The following is a 27,154-nucleotide window of genomic DNA, read 5'->3' as shown; positions in this document are numbered from 1 at the left end:
AAAGCTGGTGGCGAGGACAATGTTGCCTGAGAGGTGGTCTCACTGCGTCGGTATCTGCTGTGTGGCGTGGGCTTCCATTAACCAGGAAGCACAAGCTACATGAGGAGGCAGAATCACCTGAATTATTGATATCTTGCATAGCTGCCAAGGCCCCTTGGAGCACAGATGGGAAGGAAATTGGGTGAAACATTTAAATGGTAACCCTAAATCAGGGTTTCTCAACTGCAGAGAGATGAACATTTGGGGGCCAGATAACTTCTTTGTAGTGAGGACTGTCCTGTGCCTTACCCAGGAGATGCTGGTAGCTCCTCCCTGCCCAGTTAGGCCAAGCAAAAATATCTTCAGACACGGCCAAATGTCTCCTGGGGGATAAAATAATTCCAGTTGAGAACCACTGTTGTAGACAGAAAGATAGCAGTTTATTTACTGGGGTTTTTTGGGTTTATTTCTGTTTTTTCTTTCCTTTTCCTTAATCATTTCAGTTCTGGGTTCCCCTCGGTTCAGATAAGGTACTTCCAAATACTCTCACAGCAGAGAGCATCGTAGCCCAAGGCCTTGTGGGATATTCCGGTGGTTCTCAGAGAAATGGGAGGCTAAAGAATTAAGAGTTTGGGATTAATTCTTTCTGACCCTGTTATTTCGTAATGAATTTTGGAGAAATGTTAATGTTTCCCGCTCTCTTTCTATTTCACTGTCTTTGATTTGACTTATAGCTTCCTAACTCAGTTTTGAACGTGAAATGCTCACCCATCTTTGCCCTAAATCTGTCTCCCTAACCCAGAGCCCGGGCAGTGGGCAAGCTCCAGCTGTCCCGGAAGCAGGCAGGGTTTGCCAATCCCGTATTCAACCCAAGCCATTTGGTGAAGCCGCCGAAATCTCTTCACCGCAGCAAATATCACTCTGGCTCCTGCCCACGTTTTCTGGATTCCGAGCTGCCTTTCCAGGGAGGGAGTCACCGCTTCCCACGGGAGGCAAGGTTTTCCTGCCTTGCGCCCAGAATAACACGTCAGCTGCTGGGAACACCTCGAGTCCTTTTAATTTCTCCCCCTCACCCCCCCAGTCACGTTTTATGTTCAATTTCCCAGACGGGATGAACCAGAAATCATGCTTTGGGGGAAATAGATTTTTTTTTCCATAGGAAGGGACTAAAACACCCTGAGTTGTCAGCAGCCTCGTCCGTGCTCTGAACCCCCAACCTCGTGCCATTTCAGCTGAATCAGACAACTTCCCAGTCACCTGCTAGGGGCGTTCACGCCTCCGGGCGTGTTTCTTTTTCTTTTTTCTTTTCTTTTTTTTCAAACTGAATAATAGCAAAGCGTGAGCCGCAGCTAAAAGAACAGAGCCATGAAAAGCGGGCCCCCCTTCTAGGCCTGGCTTCTTGTTCCAGGAGTAGTGAGCAAAGAGACCAATGGATCGCATGGATGGAAGTCGAAGGACAGACGGTTGGCTTGAGACGAAAAATGAACGTTCTTGCTCCGTGATTTGTGCCAGCTTTGTCCGCGGACAGCTGCCACCCCCGGGAAACACCACTATAGGTTAGCCGTGCTCCCGGGCGTGTGTCGCCACGGGCCACAGGGCGGCACAGGGACGCCGGTCTCGCCCCCGCTCACACCACAGAGCTCTTATCCTTAAACGAACTTTGTTTTTTTGACCAGCTCCCTAATTGTGATTGAAAACACCAGCTCCCCAGCAAGGCAGGCCCTAATTGCTCCATTTACATAAAAGTAGAAACATACAACTTCTAAATATAAATCTCTGGCACATCGTGCCTTTTGCAATTACAGTAAAAGAAGGTACCACAGTTTCCCTCCCGGCTCCTTGCTCGCAGCAAGCTGCTCCACCGGGTTCTCCAGGGGCCGCTCCTCCAGGCGAGAAGAGAGCCCTGCAAAGGCTCCCGGGGAGCTGGGTGAAGTGGCCAGTAAATCAGGCCGCCCGCACTGGGTGAAAAGCGCGGTGGCAGCGGGCCACGGTGCTAGCGCAGTGGCCGGTAGGACCCAGCTCCGCGATCGGCAGGGGGACAGAGCTGGCGGGGCGTGAGCGCTCCCCGTCCGCCCCGGAGCCGGCCCGCGGGGTCCCCATCCCGGTCCCCGTCACGGGCTGCGCCTCCCGCCCTGGCACTGACGGCTGGGTTCGGAGATTCCCAGCTGCCCTCCCTCCCTGATCAGTGATTTTTTTTTTTTTTTCATTTTTATTTTTTGTCCTCCCCTCTCTGACTTCTCTAGCTGCCAAAAGGGGGGGAAAAATCAAGAGCCGCTCCTAAAAGAAGTTGCCCTTGCTGGTGCTCGGGGTAAAAATAGAGGCGGCCGCTGCGCACGGCTTGGCCCGGACTCCAGCCCCGCGAGCCGGGCTCGAGCGGCGGCCGCATTCCGGCGTGATCCCTGGGAGCTGCCAGCAGGTGTTGCTCAAGGTACAGTAGCCGAGCGAGCGGCGGGACCGCAGGGCCGGGATGCGGGTGGGGGCGGCGGGAGCGGCGGGGGGAGGGGGCAGGAAGTGAAAGAGAAACCAACCCGAGGCAGGAACAGGAGATGCTTGTCAGGAGCTGGGCTGACCCGCTCCCCACCCCCGGGCCCTGGAGTTCGGCAGGGAAAAGATGATTGCCCGTCCAGAACGGTCGACCGAAGTTATTTTAACCTGCCTGCTTCCTCTCCCGCCCCCACCTTCACTTCCACGGAGTGAGGAGGCATTTCCAGGATGGCTCAGCTCCGAGGTTGGGGATTCAGGTAGCGAATGACATCACAGGCAGGTGGGCACTTCGGTGGCATCCGTGGCCAACGCGGTCTGAGTCACACCGAGAGGGTGGCTCTTCTGATGGGGGGCGGCGATGGGGGTGGGGCGCCGCAGGTTCCTGTGACACAGCCGTTAAGAGAGAGCCCCAGGCATCTCCGAAATCCCATCCCCTAGTATTTTCTGAGCACGTGCTTAACTCTGCAGTTGAGGATTGTGAAGCCCACTTTATAGATGAGCAGACTGAGGCCCGCGGTTAGCCGGTTAGTAAGCAGTGGAACCAGGGTCTCATCTGGGTGGGTGGGTGCTCCCGAACTCCTAAGCAGGGTGGTATTGCCAGGTCACCAGGGTTCATGAGCGGGGGAGGGGTGGGTTCAGATGTGCCCACACCCCCAGGGCCACTGCCGTCCTGGAGTCCCATCAGAAAAAGATGGGAAGGTTCCGTTCTTTATAGAGGGGTTGGGGCCATCCTTTTTAAAGTAATGGCAGGTTTGGAGTTAACCAACGCTGATCCCTTTTCTATCTTTCCTTCTCAGATTCCCTCTGTTCCTCTGCAACCTAATGATTTTATTTCCTACTTCATTTCTGCATATGCAGTTCTGCGAATGCCGCCCCTTACCCCAGATACAGCTCGGCAGCCACACTTTCTCTGTGTTTAGCCAAGGCAGACCCTCGTATCCAGACTTCTGGTGTCCTAAAGGAACCTGTTTTAACTACACATCAGGAGGCCAGCGTCTCTATATTTTGCTTGTAGGCACAGTGAAAAGTTTATTTTATGCATGTTAAATCCTGCCTACGAAACAACATATCTGGTCATATGGCTTTCATTAGCTCCCAATTTTGCACATTTTATTCAACTTGTCATGAGGACCCGGCTTAGGCTTCAGCTGTATTCCTGCAAACAACCCTTTCCCACCATCCTTCCTTCCTCCTGTGTTATTTCCCTGACTGGCTAACACGTCTCCCTCCCTCCCTCCCCCAAAAAACACCCTGACCAACTTAACTCCTCTTTCAAGAAATGGTCACTTCTTTTCATCAATCTCATATCAGATTTGTAACAAGTTGGAAATCATAGAACTTGAAGTTCTGATAAAGAAGAATGATATATGAGGTTTTTGGTTTTCTGGGTTTTTTTTTTTTTTTTTTTTTTTGCTAGTGAGGTTGAGATTCTAAGACTTGGGAAGGCTGCTTATAAAGTTCACTAGCAGAGAATGACTGTTTCCAAAGTTCTTGGTGATAAATGATTTATGAAGCAGGCATTCAATTTCAAGATGTAAAAGAATAGTGCAGGTCAGGATAGAAGACCATCTTCATATGGTAGACACATATTTCCCCTTATTTCTCAATAAAATATCTTATGTAAAAAAAATAAGTTACTTGAGTTGCAAAATAATAGTGTAAGTCAGGGGAGGGGAAAACCATTCCCTCTGGGTATGCACAGTTACCCTCTTTTTTTTTTTCCCTCCTTGAAATATCTTATTTAAAAAAGTAAAATCAGACTCTCTTATAAAGAGGACTGTGAATTTTCTTCCCCATCAGAAACAATAAAATACTTTGTAAATCGAGGCAACTCCATGAAGTAACAGATGTTTTATGTGAAGACGTAAAAGTGAGCCCGGATCGAGGGAGAAGTGTGCGAGCCCTTGGTCAAAGAAAAGTTGTGAGTGGGACTCAATGAGATAGAGCTGTTCAGTTCCAGGATTTCTCTAAAGGGGAGTCTAGTCAGTCAGAGGTTTTTCACTGGCTTCAGTGATCACCCAGGACTGTCACGGCAGCCAAGAAAGGTTTTCCATTAGATAATGAGTTATGAAATATGTCTCACACTGGAAAAACCAGTCATCTGCTGATGTCATTCTGATGCTGACCAATCCCAAACAAAGCCCCAGCCCTCCTCTGCTTGACTGGTACCAATGTGTGACTGTACAAATGAGAAGTACAGTATAAAACTTCTCAGTGCCAACTCCATGAAGAGGAACCCGGACAGCTCTTGCCACAAGATACCGAGAGCCTGCTGGTGAAACAGAGAGGACCCGAAAGGTAATGCTTTTTAACTCTTTGCTTGTGAGCCCTTTCCATGCTCCTAGTCAGAACGATGAGCAGCAAAAATTACCAACTTATTGGCACTTCCATGCACATTGCGATCTGTACCTTTTTTTTTTTTTTTTTAATGTTTTCAGGCAAGTTAATACTGCTTTTCCTCGTGGGGCATGCGAATAGATGATGTGTTTCTACCATCCATTCAGCACAGATACACAAGTACCTGTGCCAGAGAGAAAGCTAAGTTTTAAGTTACCTTCACAAGCAGGACATACGGGGAGCACACACAACCTCGCCTGCAGAGAGAGTCCATGTAATGATAACTTGCACTTGTCTGAATGCAGCCCTACGTGGACTCTCGAGTTGTTTGGAGTCATTAAATTTTTAGTTCTATTTCAGACTCTCTTGTAAAACTTAATTGCACTGCAAAATGCTTTGGGGACTGTATATGTGACGCCAAATAGGTAGATTAGGTTAAATATTCTATTTCAAAGATGTTTTATTAAGCAATTATTAACACAGACGTTCCTCCTTCCCCATTCTCTTTCACCATCCCCCACTAAAAAAAAAGTATTAGACTCTAGGGAATGTTGACAGTCTTAATAGCAGAGTAATCGATGTTCCTGGAGGTAAAATCCCAAAGGTGTTAGATGTCTGGTGACAGAGAAAGTCTGGCAGGCGGTTGCTTTAGAAAAAGGGGACAGGGTCTTCAACTCAGAAAAGTATGGTTCCCTTTGCAAACTGTAATTTTAACTTAGCATCACCCTTGTGTCACTCTCTTCCTCTCGCCCTCAGATCTGATGCTTGTAGTAATGACATTTCTTAACTTTTCCCACCCCAAGTGCATTGCTTAACTGTAAGGCTCTGAACACACTAGGTGTCAGATATACGCTGACTGTATCTACAGAAATGGAGAGGGCTTATGTGTGGGAAAGAAACCGAGAGGGAAGGAAAGCTTTAGCAGATGGACCTCTTAAAGATACTTCTGCAAGATAAAAGCAATAAGACAGAAAATGAAAAAAGGGGGGGGGGCAGGGAGTTGGGGGGAAGAAAATTAAAAAAAAAAAAAAACCCAAAACCTCAGAGAGGCATTGTTTAAAAATTCACATTTTTCTTTCTCTGTGAATGCTGAAATCCATGATGATTTCATCTGTGCTGTTCCTTGGAGAGCAAAAGAAGCCAGAAGCCATCAAGGGGCCAGTCTCTGAACAGACTGGTCCAGGATGGGGGTAGGGGGGCAGGCCGAACAAACTAGCACATGACAGAGAAAATCATTTGCCGATATATTTTAGAGATTCTTTCCCCATAGGACCAGTTATTCAAGTCAGCGGAGCCCACTATTTGTATAAAATAATGTGGGAAAGGCCAAATGAGTTTTGCATTTTATCTGTGAAGTCAGGGCCGGCGGTGGGTGAGTGTGTGTGTGCAGGGCAGAGGGGGGCGGCGGCTCAGGAGAGGGGACAGAGACACGCAGGATACAGGCATGTACAAGGCTGCCTGCCCGCCTGTGGATCTTGCAATGCCCGGCTGCATTTTGCAGTTGGGAAAAGTCGAGTGTATTATATGACCCCAAACAAAAGTTCTATTGCGCTCGCCCTCTGACCGCCTGCCAGCGGTGACGGCCCGGAACATTTAAATATGAATTAATGGGGGAGAAGGATGGTCGTCTGGATTCCCTTGGGCTGGAACCCTCCTCTGGTCCCAGTGGCCCGGTGGCCCCTTTTCACGACCTCCACTACCTGTCTGACCCCCTCCGGGGACCCCAAGCCCCACCTTAAGGGCCGGGGGCATCTGGGCACCAGAGGGGGCGGCCAGATAGGATGGAGGGGCGCAGGGGGGCAGACTGCCTGCGTTTAGTCCTCCCTGTTGATTGAGACAGAGTGTTTCTTGGGGGTTTTCATTCCCCTCCAAAAGAGGAAGAAGGTGTAGCAAGGGGACTGGGCAGAGAAAGAAAGGAAAAAAAAAGAAGAAGAAGAAGAAGAAGAAGAAATAGAACAAAATTAGAAGAATTTCTTTCGGAAGGGAAAGTGGAACTCCGGAGAGTGGTGATACTGGGAGAGAGGTGTGTGTGAGGGAGCAGGCAGTGAGCGGTAGGCAAGCTGCCTGTCAGCAAACGAGCTGAGCGGTCCCTCCCCTTCCTAATCACAGCCTTTACTCACAGACAAACTCCCTCCCTCTCTCATTCACTCACTCACTTAGGGCCAATCGCTCTCTCTCTCTCTCTCTCTCTCTCTCTCTCTCTCTCTCTCTCTCTCCCTCTCTCCCTCCCTCCCTCCCTCTCTCCCTCTCCCTGTCTCTCTTTCCCTCCCATCCTCTCTCTGTCTCTGTCTCCCCCCACCCTGTCTTTCCCTCCCTCCCTCCCTCCCTCTCTCCCTCCCTCCTTCTCTCTTACTCGGAGACAGTCAGAACTCTCCTCCCTGACAGCCACAAACCTACAGCCCTGACTGCATTCAGAGAGGGAACCTGCAAACCAAACTTCACAGAAAACTTTTTCTTCTTGTTTCAGAGCATTTGCTGAAGAGGAGAAGGGGGGAAAAAAAGCAACAAAAGCAACAACAACAACAACAAAAAAAAAAAACCAAAAAGGAGAGAGAGAGAGAGAGAGAGGAAAAAAAAAAAAAAAAAAAAAAAAACCCTGTGCGTGCGGGGGGGGGGCAGGAAAACCAGGGCCTTTTCAAAGGACAATCACAACAACTTTCGCTGCCAACATGCCCTTGCTTTGGCTGAGAGGATTTTTGTTGGCGACTTGCTGGATTATAGTGAGGAGTTCTCCCACCCCAGGATCTGAGGGGCACGGGGCCGCCCCTGACTGCCCGTCCTGTGCACTGGCCACCCTCCCAAAGGATGTACCCAACTCTCAGCCGGAGATGGTGGAGGCCGTCAAGAAGCACATTTTGAACATGCTGCACTTGAAGAAGAGACCCGAAGTCACGCAGCCGGTACCCAAGGCGGCGCTTCTCAATGCCATCAGGAAGCTTCATGTGGGCAAAGTGGGGGAGAACGGGTACGTGGAGATAGAGGATGACATCGGAAGGAGGGCAGAAATGAATGAACTCATGGAGCAGACCTCGGAGATCATCACGTTCGCGGAATCAGGTGGGTCCCGGCGCTGGGGGTGGCGGGTCGGGGGAGGGGGGCACATTTCTTTTGACAGTCCTCGGAGGAACTTCTCTCCCTCTAGCTGTCCCCTGCCTGGGAAGGTCATGAGTTACTAGGGGACCGGAGCGGAGGGACCGAGGGGAGGCCGGAGACAACGGGGAGACGACCTCACAGGGCTGGCATCCTAGGCTGAGCCCTGGCGGGAGATGGCTAGCTTACACTTGCTAAACTCAGCCCCGCGCCCCGGAGGGAGCTCTCGGGCCAGTCTGGAGCGGCATGCAGGTCAGAGAGAGGCTCCCTCGCCCTGCCTGGGAAACCAGATCAGAGCAGCCGGAGGAAAGCCAAAAGCTGGGGCATTTGGGGGAGCTGAGGGAACCCTGAGGCTTCCGGACCCCATCCAAAGTTTGTACTGGGGGTCTGGGGGTGGCGAGCGCGGGATGGAGGTGGAATGGCACAGATGAAGTCATTGTCTTAAAAAAAAAAAAAGGGACCCTTTTTTCTTTAAAAGTCCAATCAGGGGCCATCTCCGAGAAGCAGGGCATGTATATTAGTGACAGTCATTTTCACCTTTAGAAACTGCCTCTGAGAACACAGGCATCGCATTCTAGGCAGGGAAGAGCGACGTTGGGGCTGGGGGCGGGGGACAGATGACATTGAACCAGCAGACACTTTTGGAACACTGACTTTTGCTCTCTGAACTGAAAAAAAAAAAGAGTTTTGTTCTCTGTAAAGTTACTAAGAGCTCTCTGCCAAGGAATGCAACCTTGACAAAGTGCTCTCAGATACTGCACTGAGCCCTCAATCAGTCCTTAAGGGGAAGAACTTTAATAAATAGATTCTAATCGTTGGCTCAGGACCACGCTAACCTGTTGGTGAAGAGAAAATTACCTGTCAAAAGTGCAGGCTGGAGACCCAGGGCCCGGGGGATTTTTTTTTTTTACAGTTATGTGACGCAGATCCGTTTGCCTGTGGAGGAACCCCTGCACACCCAGGCACACAGATGTGTTAATACGGTGTCACTCTCATGGTAATGCCAGGCTAAGGAACTGTATCCCTTTGCCAAATCCATTTAGAAGGAATGCCATTGTTTTGTTTGCTAGAGCGTATGGGCAGTAAAGTATGTGCCCGGACTCTCAGCATTGCTGGATGTAAAAGTTTGCCGCAGACACTTAAGGCAACACTCAGAATTTCCAATCCTGAAAACCTGTTGACTCAGATGGTCTGGTTTCCAGAAAACCATGCGAGACCTGGGCACCCTGTGAGGGGGAGCAGAGAGCCTGCTGGCTGGCTGGCTTCCCCTCGTGGGAGAAGCCCGGGGTGTCCAGCGAGCTTTCCTCCTCAGACAGGCCACTTAGCTGTCTCACCAGAAGCTTCCTTTCTTTTCGAGAAGATCTGACTTTCTTCCCCTAGAGTTCTTTTTTGGATGCAGCCCCGAAGGCCACGGTACTTTGGACTTTACCTTTTGAAGCTGATGGAGGGAAAAATAAGCTTGGGGTTCTCAAGTTATCACCCGGTTTTTCCCAACCCTTCCTGGTGGCAAAGGTGGGGAGGAAGTTGCTCCATGACATTGGGTCCTGAGCACCGAATGGGCTCCACTGGCCTAAGGGCTGGTCCCGCCCTGCCACAAAGGGACCCTGTATATGTTTTTATATCCCAGGGGCCACACAGAATGGCCTTGATTGCAGTTCACCCTCAGTTGGCTTCACCCACATCGCATGACCGGTAGACCTCTGCCTTTGGTCCTTTTTAACGCTACACCTGATGCTCGCAATACGCCCCGCGTTCTGACTTCCTCGGCTTGTCCAGCCAGTCACTCTCTTGGCACTGAGAGATTTTTGCAGTGAAACCGTTTGACTTTCTACATTCTTCCTTCCTTGTGGTCTTCATCTCAGCGCCAATCTTTTTCTCAGTTACATGAAATCTTGTCATTTTGGCGGGGGGTGGGGGGAGGGCAGCAGGCAACTTTTCTGGGAGGTGTTTAGTTTGAAAGAAATCGAGCAACTTTTTGAAAAGGCAGATTCATTTGACTCACAGGTTGACTGAAGTTTAAGGTCGGTAATGGAAACTCCTCCCGGTTGAGATGCACAACTTGACTTTGGGTGAGCTGCTGGAGTCTCAGAACAGGTTTATAATGTGTTCTTCTTTTCCTCGTTTGAGAAGTTTCACTCCTCAACTTCAAGTTGATGTAGTACGATTTCACAGAAAAGCATTGCAATGTGGACAGCCTGCTCTCCACGCAGGCTACTGTGTCAGAATTCTGCTGCTTTTTTGCTAACCCAGGAAAGAGATTTATCATTGGAATGATTGCAGTGGGTATACAAACATGTCTTGTTGCTTTTGGAATAATTCAACCTTAGTAATACTCGAACGACATCAAATGTCAAGATTTTTGAGAGTAGCCAAAGGGATTCAGTTTTCTTTTCTTTATAAACATTTTTTTTTGTTTTTTTTGGGGGGGGGTAATTCATATTTATTTATTTGCTTATTTTAATGGAGGTACTGGGGATTGAACCCAGGACCTCGTGCATACTAAGCACGCGCTCTGTCGCTGAGTTCTACCCTCCCCCTCCCTTCTCTTTTCTTTATAAGCCCCTCTGTACAGCATGGAATCTAGCCAGTAAGTGTCACCTGTGTGCAGGTCACAGATCCTCACCCATCGATGCACTTTTCAGCCTCAAGATTCCTCAGTTAGGGGGTCATGTTTAATTGTCACCTCTACCCTCCATGACAGTTGAATAAGGCCAAGGTGTGGCCACAATAGTTGAGGGACTCCAAAATTTCACGTGCCTAGAGCTCTTTGAACTGAGTCTGTCGCACTGTGCTCAGGTGCTCAGGTGCCTCAGCATCTTGGTAGAGCTGCCGCGAGTTGCTGTTGACTCAGCAGAAAAGAACTGCCCTCGGGCTCTCTGTGATGTATTCCAACAAGCAAAAAAATGACTTTCTTTTTATGTCTGTCTCCCAAGATAGCTCACCGAGGTTATGGCACTCTGCAAGGCTGGCAAAGGAATCCTCTGTTGTTTACTTTAACACCTTAGAGGAAAGAAGGGGTGGGTGGAGCCAAGCCAGCTCTCACTGTAACTGTCATCGAAGCTAAAATCAGTGGTCGTCTTGACTGCTGTATTTTGTTTTACCTTATTTTGACTGATGACAATAGCTGGTCACTCAAAGTATCATAACAACGTATGGTGGAGTCTCCAGATGCTGCCAAATTTATATGCTGATGTTGGTGATTAAGTTAGCAATGGATAGCACTCCTTGAAGAAAGGATAGGGTAAGAACTAAGCACCAAGAAAGAGAAGATGCTCACGTGGCCCAGGTGTCCATTGAAAGCAACACGTACTCTCCCCACTTGGAGGATTCTAGTTACAGACGACTTGGGTTAGAAATGTACCCAAACGTCCCCAAACAGGGGTCTAAGAAGGCTTGTTGAGATGACTGCTTGCCTCCACCCCACAAAAGCCGTCTCACGGTGGAGTTGACTCCCACCACTCCCATGCCAACCTTCTGAACTTTTCTGGGAGTTCAGCCTCGCCGAAAGGGTGTCCTGAGGGGGTTACACACTTTCTTCTCTGAATAGTGGGAAATGATCGGCCACAAGAGGGCGCGTTCCAAAGACTTTTGCTCCTTCACCAGATAATCTAGGGAAATGTAATTTCACCTACTGGAAGCCCCAGCCTGTATAGCGCCCTAATCTCGGTGATTATCAGTGCCCACCCCAACTTCCTCTCATCCTCCAGGGAAAGTTAGGATTTTATGGGATGGGAGGGACGTGACTACTTGTAACATGTTAAATGAGACAGAAGGAGAGGAGGTGGGAATTCTAGTGATACATGTGAACATTCCGGAGCTCTATGGAGGACCCAGGAGTGATCCATTTCAGAAGCAAACAAAGCCGAGTGTGGAGAAATGTGACCATGAATCATCAGCAACACTGATTTGCTCACACATCTCTCCCTAATACGGCTGCCTGGGCTTTTACCAAAAAAATGTCCTCCGTCTCCCCTGATGTGGTTTCTAGTTTGCCTGTCTTATCAACCGTTTTTTCACCAGCGACAAATGACAAGTGACTTCGGACCGGGAGGAGAAAGTCTATTTATTTAACACCTTGGGGGAACGGAGTGTACGGCTTTGGAGGACACGTTTGTTTTTGAACTGAGTGTGCAGAGAGATGTGGAGGAAAGATGTGAAAAGAGGTGGGTTTAGAGGTTTGGGCCTGTGAAGGAGGTGCGCTGGCGTGGGGGTAGGGAAGTGTCAGGGTCGAAATTCAGTTTTTGTATTTGGAGAACGGGGAACCATACCTTCCCAGGCACTTTTCAGTGGAAACACGTATTTGTCTTGGCCCCTCTTCTGCTAAAATATACTCAGACACGATCTCTTAGCTTCAGACTCGATTGGTTCCTAGATCCAAACTCCAAAGTGTAAAAGTTCTCAGGGACTTTGGAAGAAGTCTCTGAAAGTCTGTGGGTTGAGCCTGAAGTTTTTTTTTGTTTGTTTTTTTTTTTGTTTTTTTTTTTTTACTTCTTTTAGGAACTGAAAATCCCTTTCTCTCTGAACATTTAATCTTTTTATCACCGTTTAAATGAAAGATGCCAGAATGTGGCTGAGCATTTACAAGTCAATAGCAGATCCAAAGAAAAGATATTAAGGCTAAAAAAAAAAATCAGTCAACATAATTTATGACCAAACTTGTAGATCTACTGCAGGCAAAACCCTCTGCTGTAGGTGAAAGGAGGCATAACCTTTAAGATCTTGCTTCTTTCTGCAGAAACCCCTGGAAACAGTCCAAATGAGAAGTTAGTGCTGCAGGGAACACACAGGCTGTAAATAGTAGCTCTGTATTTTCCCATCAGAGACTACACCATGCCCAGGCACAGGGGAACCTTGGTGAAGAATGGGAAACGAAAAGAATAGGTGCATTTTACAGGGAGGCTCCTGCCTCCTTCCCATGGTGTGTTTAAATCCTCCAGAAACTACAAGGCTCTTCCCATTAACAGTAGGAACTTAATTATTACCCACGTGGAGAAGGGCAGCATATTTTAAGCAGGACCCTGGGGAGGAAAACAAATCCTATCAAAAATGAAACATGCGTGTTAGCATTGCTTATTTCATTGGAGCTGTTCCTGCGCCCACAAACCTGAGATGCTGGAGGAAGGGGAGTGGGAGGAGGAGCATTTTGTAGCCCGGTGTGGGGGAGGGGAACCACCAGGGACTTGGCCGCTTAACCCTTGGCATGCCTGCCTCCTCAATGAGTGGGTGATCAAAAACATTTGAAAAATTCTGCAAGCATGAAAACAGAGGAAAACGTGCTTTCAGGTGTCTTCCCTTCCAGCTTCCAAAGACTCCCTTCAGTGCCTCCCGCCCAGCAACATTTCAGAGATGTTCCCTCTAAGGTGCAGTGAAACATCCCTGCTACCCATTTGTATGCACTTTTCCCTCTCCCTTTGGTATGTGTCCACCGAGCTCAGAGAGGTTTAAGTGCTGAAATATTATCACCCACATGGGTTTGCGTGGGACTTTCTTAGTGAATTACTCAGGCAGAGCAGGCTGTGATACAAGCCTTGCTCACAAGCCTCAGGAGGGAAAAAATAGCACAGAGGATGAAAAGAATATTATCAGAGAGTAGGTAATGAAAGGTTAGCAAAGCCACCAGCGATATCTAGTGAGGTGGGTAGCAGCGGAGGAACCCGGTGCACACCTGTATAAAGCTTCTGCTGTCCCTGCTCTCAAAGCACCATGGGAAGGCTTCATGCCAGGGTTTTATAGCAGGAGGTGTTTAAGCCAAACCTGAAACTGACTAGTAATTGATCCTAAACACCCCAGCCTTAGGCAACCTCCTTCCGTTTCTCTAGTTGCTGTGCGTAGAGGTGTGAGGACTGGAGCATCCTGAAAGCAATCCCTGCAGTAGAGCAGCCTGTCTCAGGTGAAACACAGATCAAGCGAATATAACCCAGAGACTACTTATATTTTTCATGCCTAAGAAGTGTAAGGGTTGTAGTCTCTTTCTGAAACCTACAGCCCTGCTAAATATGAATTGCATCTCAGCGTCTAAGCTGTCTCCTTCTCCCCACCCCCTTCTGCCATGAAAGCTAGATGTAAAAGGAAAGGAAAAGGCACTGCTTGATTAGTCAGAATGCAATAGAACTTTGAAAATGTACCTGCATACGAGGTAGACTTTAGGAAGCTTGGAATCTCTCTGTCTTCCCCCTGTTCTCCTGAGCATTATGGCAACAGCATTTTCATGAAATTGGATCTCGTTTGTTTTTTTTTTCCCCCTGATAAAATATCGTGCAATATACAAATAGCAGTTCCAGAAATGGACACCAGGAGAAGGAGGCGACAGGCATGTCAATTAGTAGGGGGAAATTCCAAATGTCAGAAATACGGGGGAGAGCCCCAGCACGCAGGCAATGGATGCAAATACAGGGAACGGAGTCTTTCTGCTCAGATCATTAAACCGATGCATATATCAGCGCTGTGCCTCTCCCCAGTACGCAGGCGATGCCGTGCAGTTAATTACCAGCCAGGACCAGGATGAAAGTCATTTTATGATGACTCTCTGATCCTAATATAACAGCACCTGACAGATTGAGCCCCCTCTAATGAGTACTGTCTTTGTACAATCCTCTCTCAGGAACACTAAATCATTCGCTTCCAAGTACAGCTGCCTGTGAAGAAGGGGTGGGGCTAGATCGCGCACTGGAAACCAGCTCTTGTGAAATGTGGGGCTGCCCTGTAGGCTGTCCCGGAAGCAGGGGGCCTTGGCCTTGGCCTCACTGACCCTTCAGAGGCAGTTTTCCTGTGCTCTCACTTGTACAAGTCGGCCAGTTAGCATCTCACCACCTCCTCTCAGCATCTGAAGACTTTTCTGGACTTTATTCAAGGAAAGTCCAATGTGTGCAGGCCCCCAGGGCCACCTGGACCCTCTCTTGACCCGGGGAGGGGGGACCATCTCTCTTCACCCGCAGCCCCAGCTGTCAAGCATGGGTGCAAGCAGAGAAGAGCCTGTGGATTCAGTTCCCTGAAACCCAGAGGGCTCTCCAGCCTGGGGGCAAGCCGGACTCTCTCGTTTCACACTCTTTCCTAGAAAAACAAAACAAAACCTCGTGCCCTCTGGCTTCTCTAATTTAGCAGCTACTATCTCTCTGTCTTCACAGGGGCACCCTGTGTGGTTTAGGGTTTCAGAAGCTGGCCCGCTCAGAGGCAGAAGGGGGAACAGCAGGCAGCTTGTTAACATTCTCCGCAGGGCAGGGCGGACGTGGGGGCCGTTAGCTCCTCCAGGCCGGTTAGCAGAGGCTGGGGCAGCTCCCGGCAGCCTTTTCCTCTGGTCTTGGGAGGACCCTACGACCTGAAATCCACTGCCGGTTGTCTGTTTAGACTTCAGTGGTTAAGCTCTCCTTCCTGGACCCTTCTCTTCTGCCTTTCTTAAAAGACAAACAGTAAAAAACACCGCCCTCCCCCTGCCACCAATTTTCAGCAAAGGAGAATACTAGATTCACGTTTTGAAAAAAAGTCATCATGCTTCCTAAAAAAAGACAGTTTCCCCCTCTAACTGCTCTCCGCTCTGGTGAGCTAATCACAAACCCAGCTTTATGATTCATTGCGGCTCCTGCCACAGATGCAAGGTCGGGTCACAGGAACTCCCCGCACTACGACCACCGCCAGCAGGGCCAGCATCCTCCCAAGATTAGACAGAGATGCCCCAGAACGTTTCCCATACAGACGCATCCCATCTCAGCCCTGGCCTCAGTGAATTTACCACTATCACAATCATAGTGTGCAGAGCGTGTTAAATTAAGAACAGAATCTACAGCTCGCCGTGCTCAGAAAAGCCTGCTTTCTGCTGCAGAGAACTTGAAACTGTGCCTAAAATTTATAGTACTGTAAACTTCTCGGGGCTGAGAGTGATAAGTAGGGCTGGATTTCCGTTAGCTATAGAACTCCAGGCAGGGAGACACCCCCCTCCCCAACCAGGGAATTGCAAGTTCTAAGATGAACTTTCAGATTGTTCTCGGATTTGTCCTCAGCATGCATGTGGTCAGGCAGTCGGAACCAGGTACACGCAGGTGGCGGGCGTGAAAAGAGGACCAAGTCGTAGAAGTGGAAATGAGGGACAATATTTAATCAAGCAAAGAATTGCAGTCTGGATACCTGCTCCTTCCAGTAAATGTTGTTGCATGAATACAGGTGCTTGTGGAAAGAGACGGAAATGGATGACTTTCTAATTTTAGAGTCAGGCAAGAACTGAGTGGCCCCTGAATCCCACTGCCCCGCCGATGTTGGGATTTCCGCTTTCCTTTATTTGGGCTAATTAAGCTGCATTCAAAAGGGAAGGAGACAAAAATGGGGGCTGCAGAGGGAGGAGATGGGTCTCTTAATGGAACATAACTCCATGCAAGGATGCCTCCATTTGTTGAGAAGGGAGCAAGTAATTGTCTGCTTTCTGATAAATCCTGAGCTGTGACAGTGAACGAGTAGACAGGAGCTCAAACCTGCTGATGTGTGGCTGGACCACGAGGACGGGGCAGTGGGGGATAGCCGGAGACCAGGCGGAGTGCAGAGTTCTGGGCAGTTTGTTTTATCCTGAGGGTGATGGGGACTCAGTCAAGGACTAGAAGGGAAGGAATCAGTGACAGGAGCAGATCCACCTTTGGGAAAGATCCCTCTACCTGCTTAATGGAGAAATGATGGGAGAGAGGCCTGGCTCCACGGTGGCCTGACTGTTTGAACAGAAAAGAAATGCGTCGTTGTGTGGGGTTAATAGTATCCCACAGCCCGCGACAGCTTACGGTGTGTTTTCATCTCTGTTATCCCATTGGCTCCTTCTGAACCTCTGGGATAGTGGGTCCATGCCTTTATGTCATTCTCATTCTGCAGAAGATGAAACTAAGATTCAGCAGTCAGATAGTCAACAGACACACTCAGATCTGGACGCTCTGCTTTCTAGAGCAAGAGTGGACAAACTTTCTCTGGGAAGGGCCAGAGAGTAAAGAACTTAAGGTTTGTGGGCTAGACGGACTCCATCGCAGCTAGTCAACTCCAAGTTCTAGGTCCAAAAGCAGCCACAGGCAACGTGAAAGGAGTGAGCCTAGCTGTGGTCCGCTAAAACTTTCTGGGGGCGGAAGTTTAAATTTCCTAGAATGTTCACATGTCACAAGTATACTGTTTTTCATCAACCATGGCAAATTATTAAAAGCGTTCTTAGGATCCGTGGGCCTTCATTTACACGGCCGGGCTGGAGATGGTCTGTAACAGAGGCTGAAATTGGGGGAGTGGCCCGGAACGCCGGAAACTAACAGTGTCCCTGCTCTCTCTTGTGTGCTGTGTTTCGTCCTCAGGCACAGCCAGGAAGACGCTGCACTTTGAGATTTCCAAAGAAGGCAGTGACCTGTCCGTGGTGGAGCGTGCGGAAATGTGGCTCTTCCTGAAAGTCCCCAAGGCCAACAGGACCAGGACCAAAGTCACCATCCGTCTCTTTCAACAGCAGAAGCACCCGCAGGGCAGCTCGGACGCGGGGGAGGAGGCCGAGGAAGTGGGCTTCGCGGGGGAGAGGAGTGAAGTGTTGATGTCGGAGAAGGCGGTGGATGCGCGCAAGAGCACGTGGCACATCTTCCCCGTCTCCAGCAGCATCCAGCGGTTGCTGGACCAGGGCCGGAGCTCCCTGGACATTCGGATTGCCTGCGAGCAATGCCACGAGACGGGCGCCAGCCTGGTGCTCCTGGGCAAGAAGAAGAAGAAAGACGAGGAGGGGGAGGGGAGGAGGCGGGACGGAGAAGGCGGGGACGAGGAGAAGGAGCAGTCCCACAGACCTTTCCTCATGCTGCAGGCCCGCCAGTCTGAAGACCACCCTCACCGGCGCCGGCGGCGGGGCCTGGAGTGTGACGGCAAGGTCAACATCTGCTGTAAGAAACAGTTCTTTGTCAGTTTCAAGGACATCGGCTGGAACGACTGGATCATCGCGCCCTCCGGCTACCACGCCAACTACTGCGAGGGTGAGTGCCCCAGCCACATAGCGGGCACGTCGGGGTCCTCGCTCTCCTTCCACTCGACCGTCATCAACCACTACCGCATGCGCGGTCACAGCCCCTTCGCCAACCTCAAGTCGTGCTGTGTGCCCACTAAGCTGAGACCCATGTCCATGCTGTACTATGACGATGGGCAGAACATTATCAAAAAGGACATCCAGAACATGATAGTGGAGGAGTGCGGGTGCTCGTAGGGCGCCCCGCCCCGGGGTGGGGGTGGGGGTGGGGGTGGGCGGGAAGGGAGCAAGACGGTCCGGAGCAGACAGTGGCAACGCCAAGACATGTTTAAGGTTTCTGACTTAAACAACCAGAAAAATAGAAATTTAAAAAACAAAAAAACAAAAAACAGAAAACAAAAAAAACTAAAAGCAAAACCTGAAACAGATGAAGGATGATGCGGAAAAATTCCTTAGCCAGGGCTCAGAGATGAAGCAGTGAAGGAGATGGGAATTGGGGTGTGTGGGGAGGGGGGGTGCGGAGGGAGAATGGGGTACCCTTCACTCGTTCCTCCAGCATCCAAGTGGTGACCGCAGTTGCTCGAACGGGAATATTCGGGAAGACTGTCCTCTCCTTTTCAGTTCCCTTTCAGTGTGAGCCTCGAAGTCAGCTGGTCGAGTCTGCAGTCATGTGGGCTGGCACAACCCAAGTAGCGTCTAGAAAGCCATGAGTTTGAAAGGGCCAGTTATAGGCACTTTCCCACCCAGTAACCCAGGTCATAAAGTATGTCTGTGTGACCCTCTCTCTGTGTACATCAGCCCATGCGCACACATGAAGACACACACACACACAGACACACACGTGGACGCACACAGACATACACACCACCCAGCAACACATACACACACAGAGGCATTTCCACAGACGCACACACATACACACACATTCTGGTAAAAGAACTCTAGTGTGCAGGTGGTCACACCTTCTTTCTGCACCATTTCTGCAACAAAACAAAACCAACATTAAAAAAAAAATTGAGAACAAGAATGGGAAGATTGAAAGATCAAGGGAAAAAGAATCCCCAGTTACATTTCGTTAAGGTGCTTATGATCTTAGAACTATGCAACCTAATAGGTTTGAAACTGTTTACCTGAGAGAGAAAAAAAGAGACACTTTTTTTGTATTGGAAGTAACCTGAATTAATTTTTATTTTCTTCAAGGAGAGATACTTGAAAGGAATATGTTTGTCCATCTGTTGGATCCAAACATTTCTATATTTTGTAAATGTTGTTTTTTTTTTTTTTTATCGTTTACTATTTGCACTACAATGGTGTTTGACCTGTCTAATCCTTATTTAACTAGTATTTTCTTTGGGTGGGGGGTGGGAGGGGGGTTAAGAGCTGCACTTAATGTGAGCTATAAAAAAAAACTGCTACAGCACACAAAATAGCTATTTTTATTATTATAATTATAATTATTATTATTATTTTGTACCTTAAAAAAATAGACACATACACCAAAGACATTTGTGTGAGCCTTTAAACAGTCTGTCTGTGATTGGTTATCATTCACCATCAGTGAGTCAGGGGTTGGGATTCAAGGTTGCGGAGGGTAGATTGGGTTCAGGCTTAAAAGACCTGAGAGGTTTGGTTTGTGACTCCTTTTACGTTCATGAAACAAGGACATTTCATACTGGATGGACAGTCGTACACTGTTGGGTTTCAAGTTCAACGGGATTCATGGGGCGCTCCATGCTTGTATGTGTATATATACAGTGCTTTGTACACATGCATGTCTGTGTGTATGTATACGTGTGTCGCATCGTGTCCATACACAGTTTAAGCACTTCAGACTGTCATTTTTTTAATGTTCTTAAAAGCAATGAATGTTTGTGTGCAAAAACACAGTATTTTTAAGAAGGATAGGCTCTAGTTTTCGCTTTTACTCTGAACTAGGTGGGCACATTTCAGAAATTTGGATGGGAAAAAAAGCCTGGAAATTCCAGTGACTGTTCAGCAAGACCCTCTTTCAGTTGTACAGGGATTGAATTCCCTCCTCTTTTTTGTCCTTCATCCCCATCCTACAAGTTACTCCCTGCAGGGAAAACAAAACAGGAAACTCGTGTTCATCATGGCTCTAGGCTGATTTTATTTTATTTTATTTTTTTGGATGATGTATTTATTATCTATTGGAATCAATCTTAAATAAGAAGCTTTTTCAGAAAAAAAAAAAAAAAGATGGAATCTTTAGGCCAGAATAAAAGAGATGAGTGCATTTTCAAAATTTGTTTCTTTTTATGATTAAGGTTTGGTTGTGAGAAATATTACCTGCACAGCTGGGCTAAGTCATGTTGTCAGTAGTTAAAAGATAAATAATTTTGGAGAAGTTGTTAAGAGTGGGGGTAAGGAAGAAAACAGGAAACTGGGAGAGGGGCAGGAGTAAAAATCCCTAATATTTTCATTTGCAGCCAAAACTCTTGATTTGTAAGTTGGTTATGTATTGATTCAGTTGCAAAAAGGAAAAAAACAAAATAACTTTGTTTTATAAATATAGAAGTACGTGCTTAAAGCTAAATTTTTACTAACTTATTCTACAGTATTTAGCTTGGCTAGAACAGGTAATAAGTTACCCATTATATGCTTTTTAAAACACAGAGCTTTATTTGTACTGACTTGTTTGAAGTTTGCAAAAATTGGAAAAAAAAAATTGTCCAGTGGGGAAAAATTACATTCATCAGTATTTTGTAAAATATTGAAGCTTTCAGCCCTTTGTCAGTCAGTTCATAGATTTTTTTTTTAAATTAATAGTAGAAAGCTAAAATATCAATGAGAAACCAAATATTACAAAAGGTGGTTTAGTTCTTGAGAAATAGATCGAATCATGATGTTCTAGTGCTAGGCTGTCTGCAGGCAGATCACTTTAATGTCTTTACCTGGCCGATACTTAATACATGCTGGAGGTCCACCCTTTGTTATTGCGGGAAATCCCACCCTGATGCATGAGAGTGAATTCCCATTAAGTGTGAGAGGGAGAGCAAACATCGTTGGTACTTACTTCCTCGCTCTTAACCAGTGACAAGGAAGTCGCGCAGCGGGGAAAGATGGGCGTGGCCAGGAAAGTTTTAAGGAGAGGAGACGATGGCGAGGTTCAAACTTTGCCAATGTTCATGAAAAACTTTGAGGATCTCTTGAACTGCCTCTCATTTGGCACCGGAACTAACATAACTTAATGAAAATAGCGTGGGAAACCAAGTCCTGGTTCACTGTGTGGTACCAGAGATGGCCAAGGCAGTGGACACAGTGGGAAGAGGCTGAAAAAACAGCTGACCCTCCGTGTGTGGCTCTCATTCATCTCAAAGGTGTCTGCCATCCACGACGGCCTTTAAATCCTTGACGTATTGAGGGTAAGATGGGGTCTGATGAGTGGCCATGGTAATGAGAAGCAGAGCTAAATGAAATTCCACATGACAGTATTTTAAAGGGATGATTTCATTTAAATTACACATCCCCACACTTGAACCAAAATATGTCATTAAATGTATACGGCTTTGAAATAGAATTATTAACTGCTACTATCTTTAATAATCTTGGAGGTTACACCGCCTCATGAAAAGCCACACTTTTCATGGAGTAGCGTGAGGTCAAAAGAAACAGCTTTTAAATTCTATCCACTTTGGGTCTTCATTGTCTGTGTCCCTCAGATAAGTGTGGTTCCATCTGGCCTTTGCATCTCTCTTTCTGTAGGGCTAATCTCTAGGCTGTTAAAAATCTTCCCACGCTAATCTTAAAAGCTCTGAAAAGCATGTGTCCCCAAATATTTTTTAAGAATAATAACTCTTTCATAGATTGGATTGACATTTCTTTTCTGTTTCTTTTTTTTTTTTTTTCCAAAAAGTAAGATGAACACTGAGTTGGGATTTTCGTGTCCCTGAAGACCAACCCATTTCATGCTTATTTAAGATTGATTCCACACTCCGATTTTAAGGAGAGTGCCCGCATTCTCCTCTTACAGCAAGTGAATTTCTTTTTTCACCCTAGTGGGATTGGACCTCAAGGTGACTCTAAAAAACAGAGAACGAAATGCTCCAGTTGTATTAAGCTTAGATTCAAATGATCATGTTCACTTGAAAAAATGATTTCCTGTAGGCCTTTTGGCAACCTCCCTTTTTAATATAGAGAAAACCTTAGTCACCCTGAAAACCTACACAATAAATGGAACTTGTGGATGTGGGCAGAAGGTTTGGGGGTGGACATCGTAAGTGTTTAAATTAAACCCTTTATCACTGAGAAGCTGTTGTATGGGTCAGAGAAAATGAATGCTTAGAAGCTGTTCACATCTTCAAGAGCAGAAGCAAGCCACGTGTCTCAGCTATATTATTATTTATTTTTTGCGCGTAAAGTGAATCATTTCTTCTGTATTAATTTCCACTTGGTTTTACCCTCTATTTAAATGCTTTGAGAAACAGTGCATTGACAATGGGTTGATATTTTTCTTTAAAAGAAAAATATAATTTCTTTAAAAGAAAAATATAATTATGAAAGCCAAGATAATCTGAAGCCTGTTTTGTTTGAAAACTTTTTATGTTCTGTGGTTGATGTCGTTTGTTTGTTTGTTTGTTTGTTTGATTTTGATTTTGATTTTTTTTTTTTTGGCATCCTACATGCAGTTCTTTAACCAATGTCTGTTTGGCTAATGTAATTAAAGTTGTTAATTTATATGAGTGCATTTCAACTATGTCAATGGTTTCTTAATATTTATTGTGTAGAAGTACTGGTAATTTTTTTTATTTACAATATGTTGAAAGAGATAACAGTTTGATATGTTTTCATGTGTTTATAGCAGAAGTTATTTATTTCTATGGCATTCCAGCGGATATTTTGGTGTTTTTGAGGCATGCAGTCAAATATTTTGTACAGTTAGTGGACAGTATTCAGCAACGCCTGATAGCTTCTTTGGCCTTATGTTAAATAAAAAGACCTGTTTGGGATTTATTATTTTTATTTTTTTTGTCTTATTGGGTTTCCAAGATCCACCCCCCACACACACACATATTGCTACGTCCTTTGCTGGGTGATAATTTCACTTCTACTGTAATTATCTGGAAGAGTATGAGAAACAGATTGAATGGGAGAGAGAGGGCAAAAGCTGGAAGTAAGAGAGCTTGGAAAAAGAATACACATTGCTGTGGCAGAGGTTTTAAAAGGCTCAGATTGGACCAGCAATATTTATATTTTAATCATTTGGTTAATTTCCCGTTTCTCAATGGGAAAACTCTTGTAGTGGCAAGTAACACGAAATAGAGACATTCCTTCCTTCCCTCCCTCCCACCTTCTTTCCTTCCCTCCATCCCACCTTCTTTCCTTCCCTCCATCCCTCTTCCTTCCTTCCTTCTCTTCAGCTCTTTCTTCCTCCTTTTCTTTTCTGGATAGAAAACTGAGATGGCATGGGACCATGAGGGCTTGAAAACTACGTGCATAGGAAAGAAAAGTGTTGGGACAGACCGGACCAATTTGGAATCGCACAAGTATGGTCAGTAATGAATCGATGGTACTCCCTTTTCTTCTAGGGTTTTTCTTTAGTATCTGCACTCATCCCAGAGATTGTATGGAGAAACTTAACGTCTGTAAATCCCCGTGTCCCAGGCATCGTCTTATCTGCTGCTCCCATTTCATTGTCTTAACCGAGAACAGTAGATATGGGTAACTCTGCTTTTGCCGATGGATCTGAGCTATGGTTAAGTAACATTAATTAGAACTAGGATTCCAATCAAGCTCTGTTTTCAAGTTGAAAATTAATTTTTTTTTCTTTGCTATTCCATGCTTCCATTTTTTGATTAGTTTCCTTATGTTCCAAAGGAAAAGAAAAAAAAAATGGTGGTAGAGGTGGGGGGTTGGCGTGTTGAACACACTTCTAACTTTTTAACACAGATATTTTAAACCAGACAGTTTATTTATCTCCAAGTGAAATGTCAAGTTTATGTAAATTCATATTAAACCCTTCTTATCTGTTTCAGGTACGGAAGTTCCAATTTTTTTTTTAATTTGAAAGGAAAAATGGTATCTGTTTTGCTTTATATTTATTGATTTGCCTTATTTTTCTAGGCTAATATTTTGCTAGGGGAAACCTTTTGTGCAGAGTATTTGACTTTATGGGCCCAGTGAATGTGTGTGTGTGTGTGTGTGTGTGTGTGTGTGTGTGTGTACACAGAAGCAAATGCATTAGTCCTTCATTCCCTACCAAGTTTAATAATGAGTGCGTATTAGCAGCTAAATAAAAACCCCACTGAATTACAAAGGAGTAACATTATTATAAAATTTATATGGATGTTCTCATAGGTAAGAAAAAATAACTGAAAAAAGTCAGTTATAGAAATATATGTATGTACGTATCTATGTATATATAATGTACAATATATGTATATATAATACATATTACACATCTAACATATGTGAGATAGATATACACACACATATATATATATATATATGGGGCAGAGAGTGAGAGAGAGAGAAGGAATGTGTTATCATTTAAAGGAAACATCTAAATCCGTTTCATATAGAAGTTTGATCCTTTCTCAAAAAATGCTTGTCTGAGGAAGTGTCCAAACAAAAGGGAGCAGAGCAATGCGGTAATTCCTTCCTGCATCAAATCAAGTTTCAGCTCCCTTAAAAGAAATTTTGGTGTTTCTGCATTGATCCAATGTTTTCTTCTCCTTGGTCCATGTAAAGGCAGGATTTGTAGAGATTCTCCATTACTCCCTTTCGGGGTTTCTTTCATTGTCTTGTCACGAGTGCCTACTGTAAGAAAAAAACAAGGAAGGCAAATTATTTACCCGACAGCAAAGAATCAGAGCTGTTTCAAGACTTTTTAGAAATAGACAAATGTTCCATTTGACCATATCCGATTTGAGAAGCGCCTGCCCTCCTAAGATTCCCACCGTGACTTCAGTTTACTAGGGGACACCAGAGAGGTCTTTTTCTTGCAGAAAACTTGGCAGATAAAATCTGCAAGTGGTTTTGGGAAATAGGAGGCCAACTGGTTGAATAAAAATGATGAAGAATCTTCTTTTTTAAAAACTGATCTCCATTCAGGCAGAAGTCAGAGGAAGCGTTGAGAGAAGGTCCAATCACGGTCAGAAAAGAGCGTTGGAAAAGCTGCCCAGGGCAAGAGTTAATTTGCTGCTGTAACTCTTACTGTGATGGTGGTGGTAGGGTCTGCAGCACCGTCATGGGGGGGACACGGTGGCCTAAGGCGAATGCGATAACGTGGCAACGAAGGTCCCAGGGAGGACGCCTTTCATGGATGAAGCTGGTCCAGCACAGTTTAGTACCGGAGCCTGAAATGCTTGGTAACTCACATGGGATAGAGCCAGTCACTATGGGGAAACTCTTCCATTGTGAAAGAAAGGAAGAGACAAACAGTGCTAATCTATGCCAGAGACGGCAGGCCCGAGGCAGGGGTATGACAAAGCATCGTGCCTCAAAGTGTTTATTGTGCTGGAACTTCCAAGGGCTTTGAAGACAATCGTCAAACCCTTCTAAATGGAAGCAGCGTGGCTTCTCACCATTGATCTCCACAACAAACGTTTGTGTTCCATGGTCAGTTTTTTATTTTATTTTTTATAATTTTTTTTAATCCTTCAAAGACTCTAAGTAAAATGGTCATTAAATAGGATATTTGACAAAATAAAACTAAATTTTCCATCTGAGTAATCATCTCCCAAACATGACTGAATTGCCAACTAGATGATACGGCTTCAAATGGAATCGCAATATTACATCTCGTAGCTTTTGTTATGCCCAGTCTTGTGTGGGTTCACAGTTCTGAAATCACCTAACCCTTTTGTTCTCAAAATGAGGAATTTTCGCCAGTCTCCATAAACTCAAGGACTGGCCCATGTTGCCAGGAAGTTGCTATTAGTGATGAAAACCATGGAGCAAGCGAATGTAGCCTTTTCCTTTCGGACTTGGGATACTAAGATGTGAATTACACTGAAAAGTCTAGCTAACTGGGTTGATTTACTCATCGGTGTAGCCACTACATGAAAGCAGTCTGGGCAGAGGACTCAAAAGAGTTTTTTCCAAGCTCAATGCTGCCTAATAGTATGGCCCTGTGACTCCTCGAAAGCAAATGCCAGATGGCCCCATAAATGTCCCAGCAAACCAAGTGTCAACAGGATATGGAAAATGAAGATAGCCATGCCTTCCTCTCCCTAAGAGAGCCTATTCTCGCCCCAGAATCTGGGGCCACTCCAGGCATCGTGGGGTGATGGTGAACAGTTTTTAACTTTGGGCTTTAACCCCTTCGCAAGACAGGAGGTGTAATCTTAACCCATTTTATATCAAACAAGTACCCAGTTCTGGTTCTGCTTCGACCCATTCATCATTTGGAAGACTGACTTTCAAAATAGTCACAAAGAATATGAAGACGAATATATGTATGTTCATGTACGACTGAAGCACTGTGCTGTACACCAGAAATTGACACAACATTGTAAACTGACTAGACGTCAATACAAATATATATTAAAAAGTAAAATAAATACAGAACAAAGTAGTTAAGCCCAGAATTGGGAGAAAATGGATTAAGCACTGGAAGTAAATTCCAAGGAAAATAAATCACTGTTAAAAAAAAAATCCACCTTTCAGATGATCAAAAATAGGGCAGAAAGTTGATGCAATCCAGGGGTGGTGAGGGGGAGGTCGGGTGCGTCTTGCTAGCAAGTGCTGTGACTTAGACTCACCAGGGAGTGATCCGATAAATGCATGTGCTGGCCTCTAGGAATCAGATCGCTTGCGGTTTCTTCCTGTTGTCTTCCGGAAGGAGGGGTAGGTACTCAGGGAAAAGCAAGGTGCAGAAAGCTGCGCCCTCCACCTGTCAGACTTTGTGAACTTGGGTCTAGACCAGTGAAGAGAAGAGGATACAGGCAGTAGAAGAACCTTTACATCAACGACTCTGTGTAGAGGGACCAAGTAACAAATTGTGATGCTCTGTGGGAAAAAGGACTATTTTTCCCCCTGATTCTGCATTGAAAATAGCACCATGGGTACTGCCTGGAAAATGGGCTGACAGCTTTGGGGAGCGATGGGAGAGGGGACTTTGACCAGATGTAAGCATCGTCAAGGTGGCCTCTGGAAGTAGGAACATTGTGACAGATCCCCATCGGAGGTATGGAAGAACCTGACAGCATAGGAACTGAAGCTGACTGGGCACAGTTTATGGGCACAGTCTGAGGCTTCCCGGGCATAACCGGATAATTTAGGGATGGGCTATGGACTTGCTAGGTTCCATCTTGGAGAAGATGGGGCAAGAGCTAGTGAAATTCAGCCTGTTTC

General features: G+C 46.2%; 1 protein-coding gene across 1 annotated transcript; it reads left to right on the top strand.

Annotated features, from left to right (window-relative positions):
- The first annotated feature begins 2,499 nt into the window (after positions 1-2,499).
- On the top strand, positions 2,500-22,819 carry INHBA (inhibin subunit beta A). Its single transcript, XM_006184685.2, has 4 exons — positions 2,500-2,743; positions 4,264-4,761; positions 7,268-7,857; positions 17,196-22,819. Exons 3-4 carry the CDS (start codon positions 7,470-7,472, stop codon positions 18,074-18,076), a joined length of 1,269 nt encoding a protein of 422 aa, XP_006184747.2. The 5' UTR covers positions 2,500-2,743; positions 4,264-4,761; positions 7,268-7,469; the 3' UTR covers positions 18,077-22,819.
- Positions 22,820-27,154: the final 4,335 nt, after the last annotated feature.

This window comes from Camelus ferus, chromosome 7 (assembly GCF_009834535.1).
Source record: "Camelus ferus isolate YT-003-E chromosome 7, BCGSAC_Cfer_1.0, whole genome shotgun sequence".
Classification (NCBI taxonomy): domain Eukaryota; kingdom Metazoa; phylum Chordata; class Mammalia; order Artiodactyla; family Camelidae; genus Camelus; species Camelus ferus.
This window is presented reverse-complemented; position numbering and strand designations above follow the sequence as displayed.

What these genes read in the sequence shown, in the direction of transcription:
- INHBA (XM_006184685.2), top strand. Translation starts at nt 7,470, where the DNA reads ATGCCCTTGCTTTGGCTGAGAGGATTTTTGTTGGCGACTTGCTGGATT. An exon ending in CATCACGTTCGCGGAATCAG is followed by an intron (nt 7,858 to 17,195) that starts GTGGGTCCCGGC and finishes TTTCGTCCTCAG; the next exon opens with GCACAGCCAGGAAGACGCTG.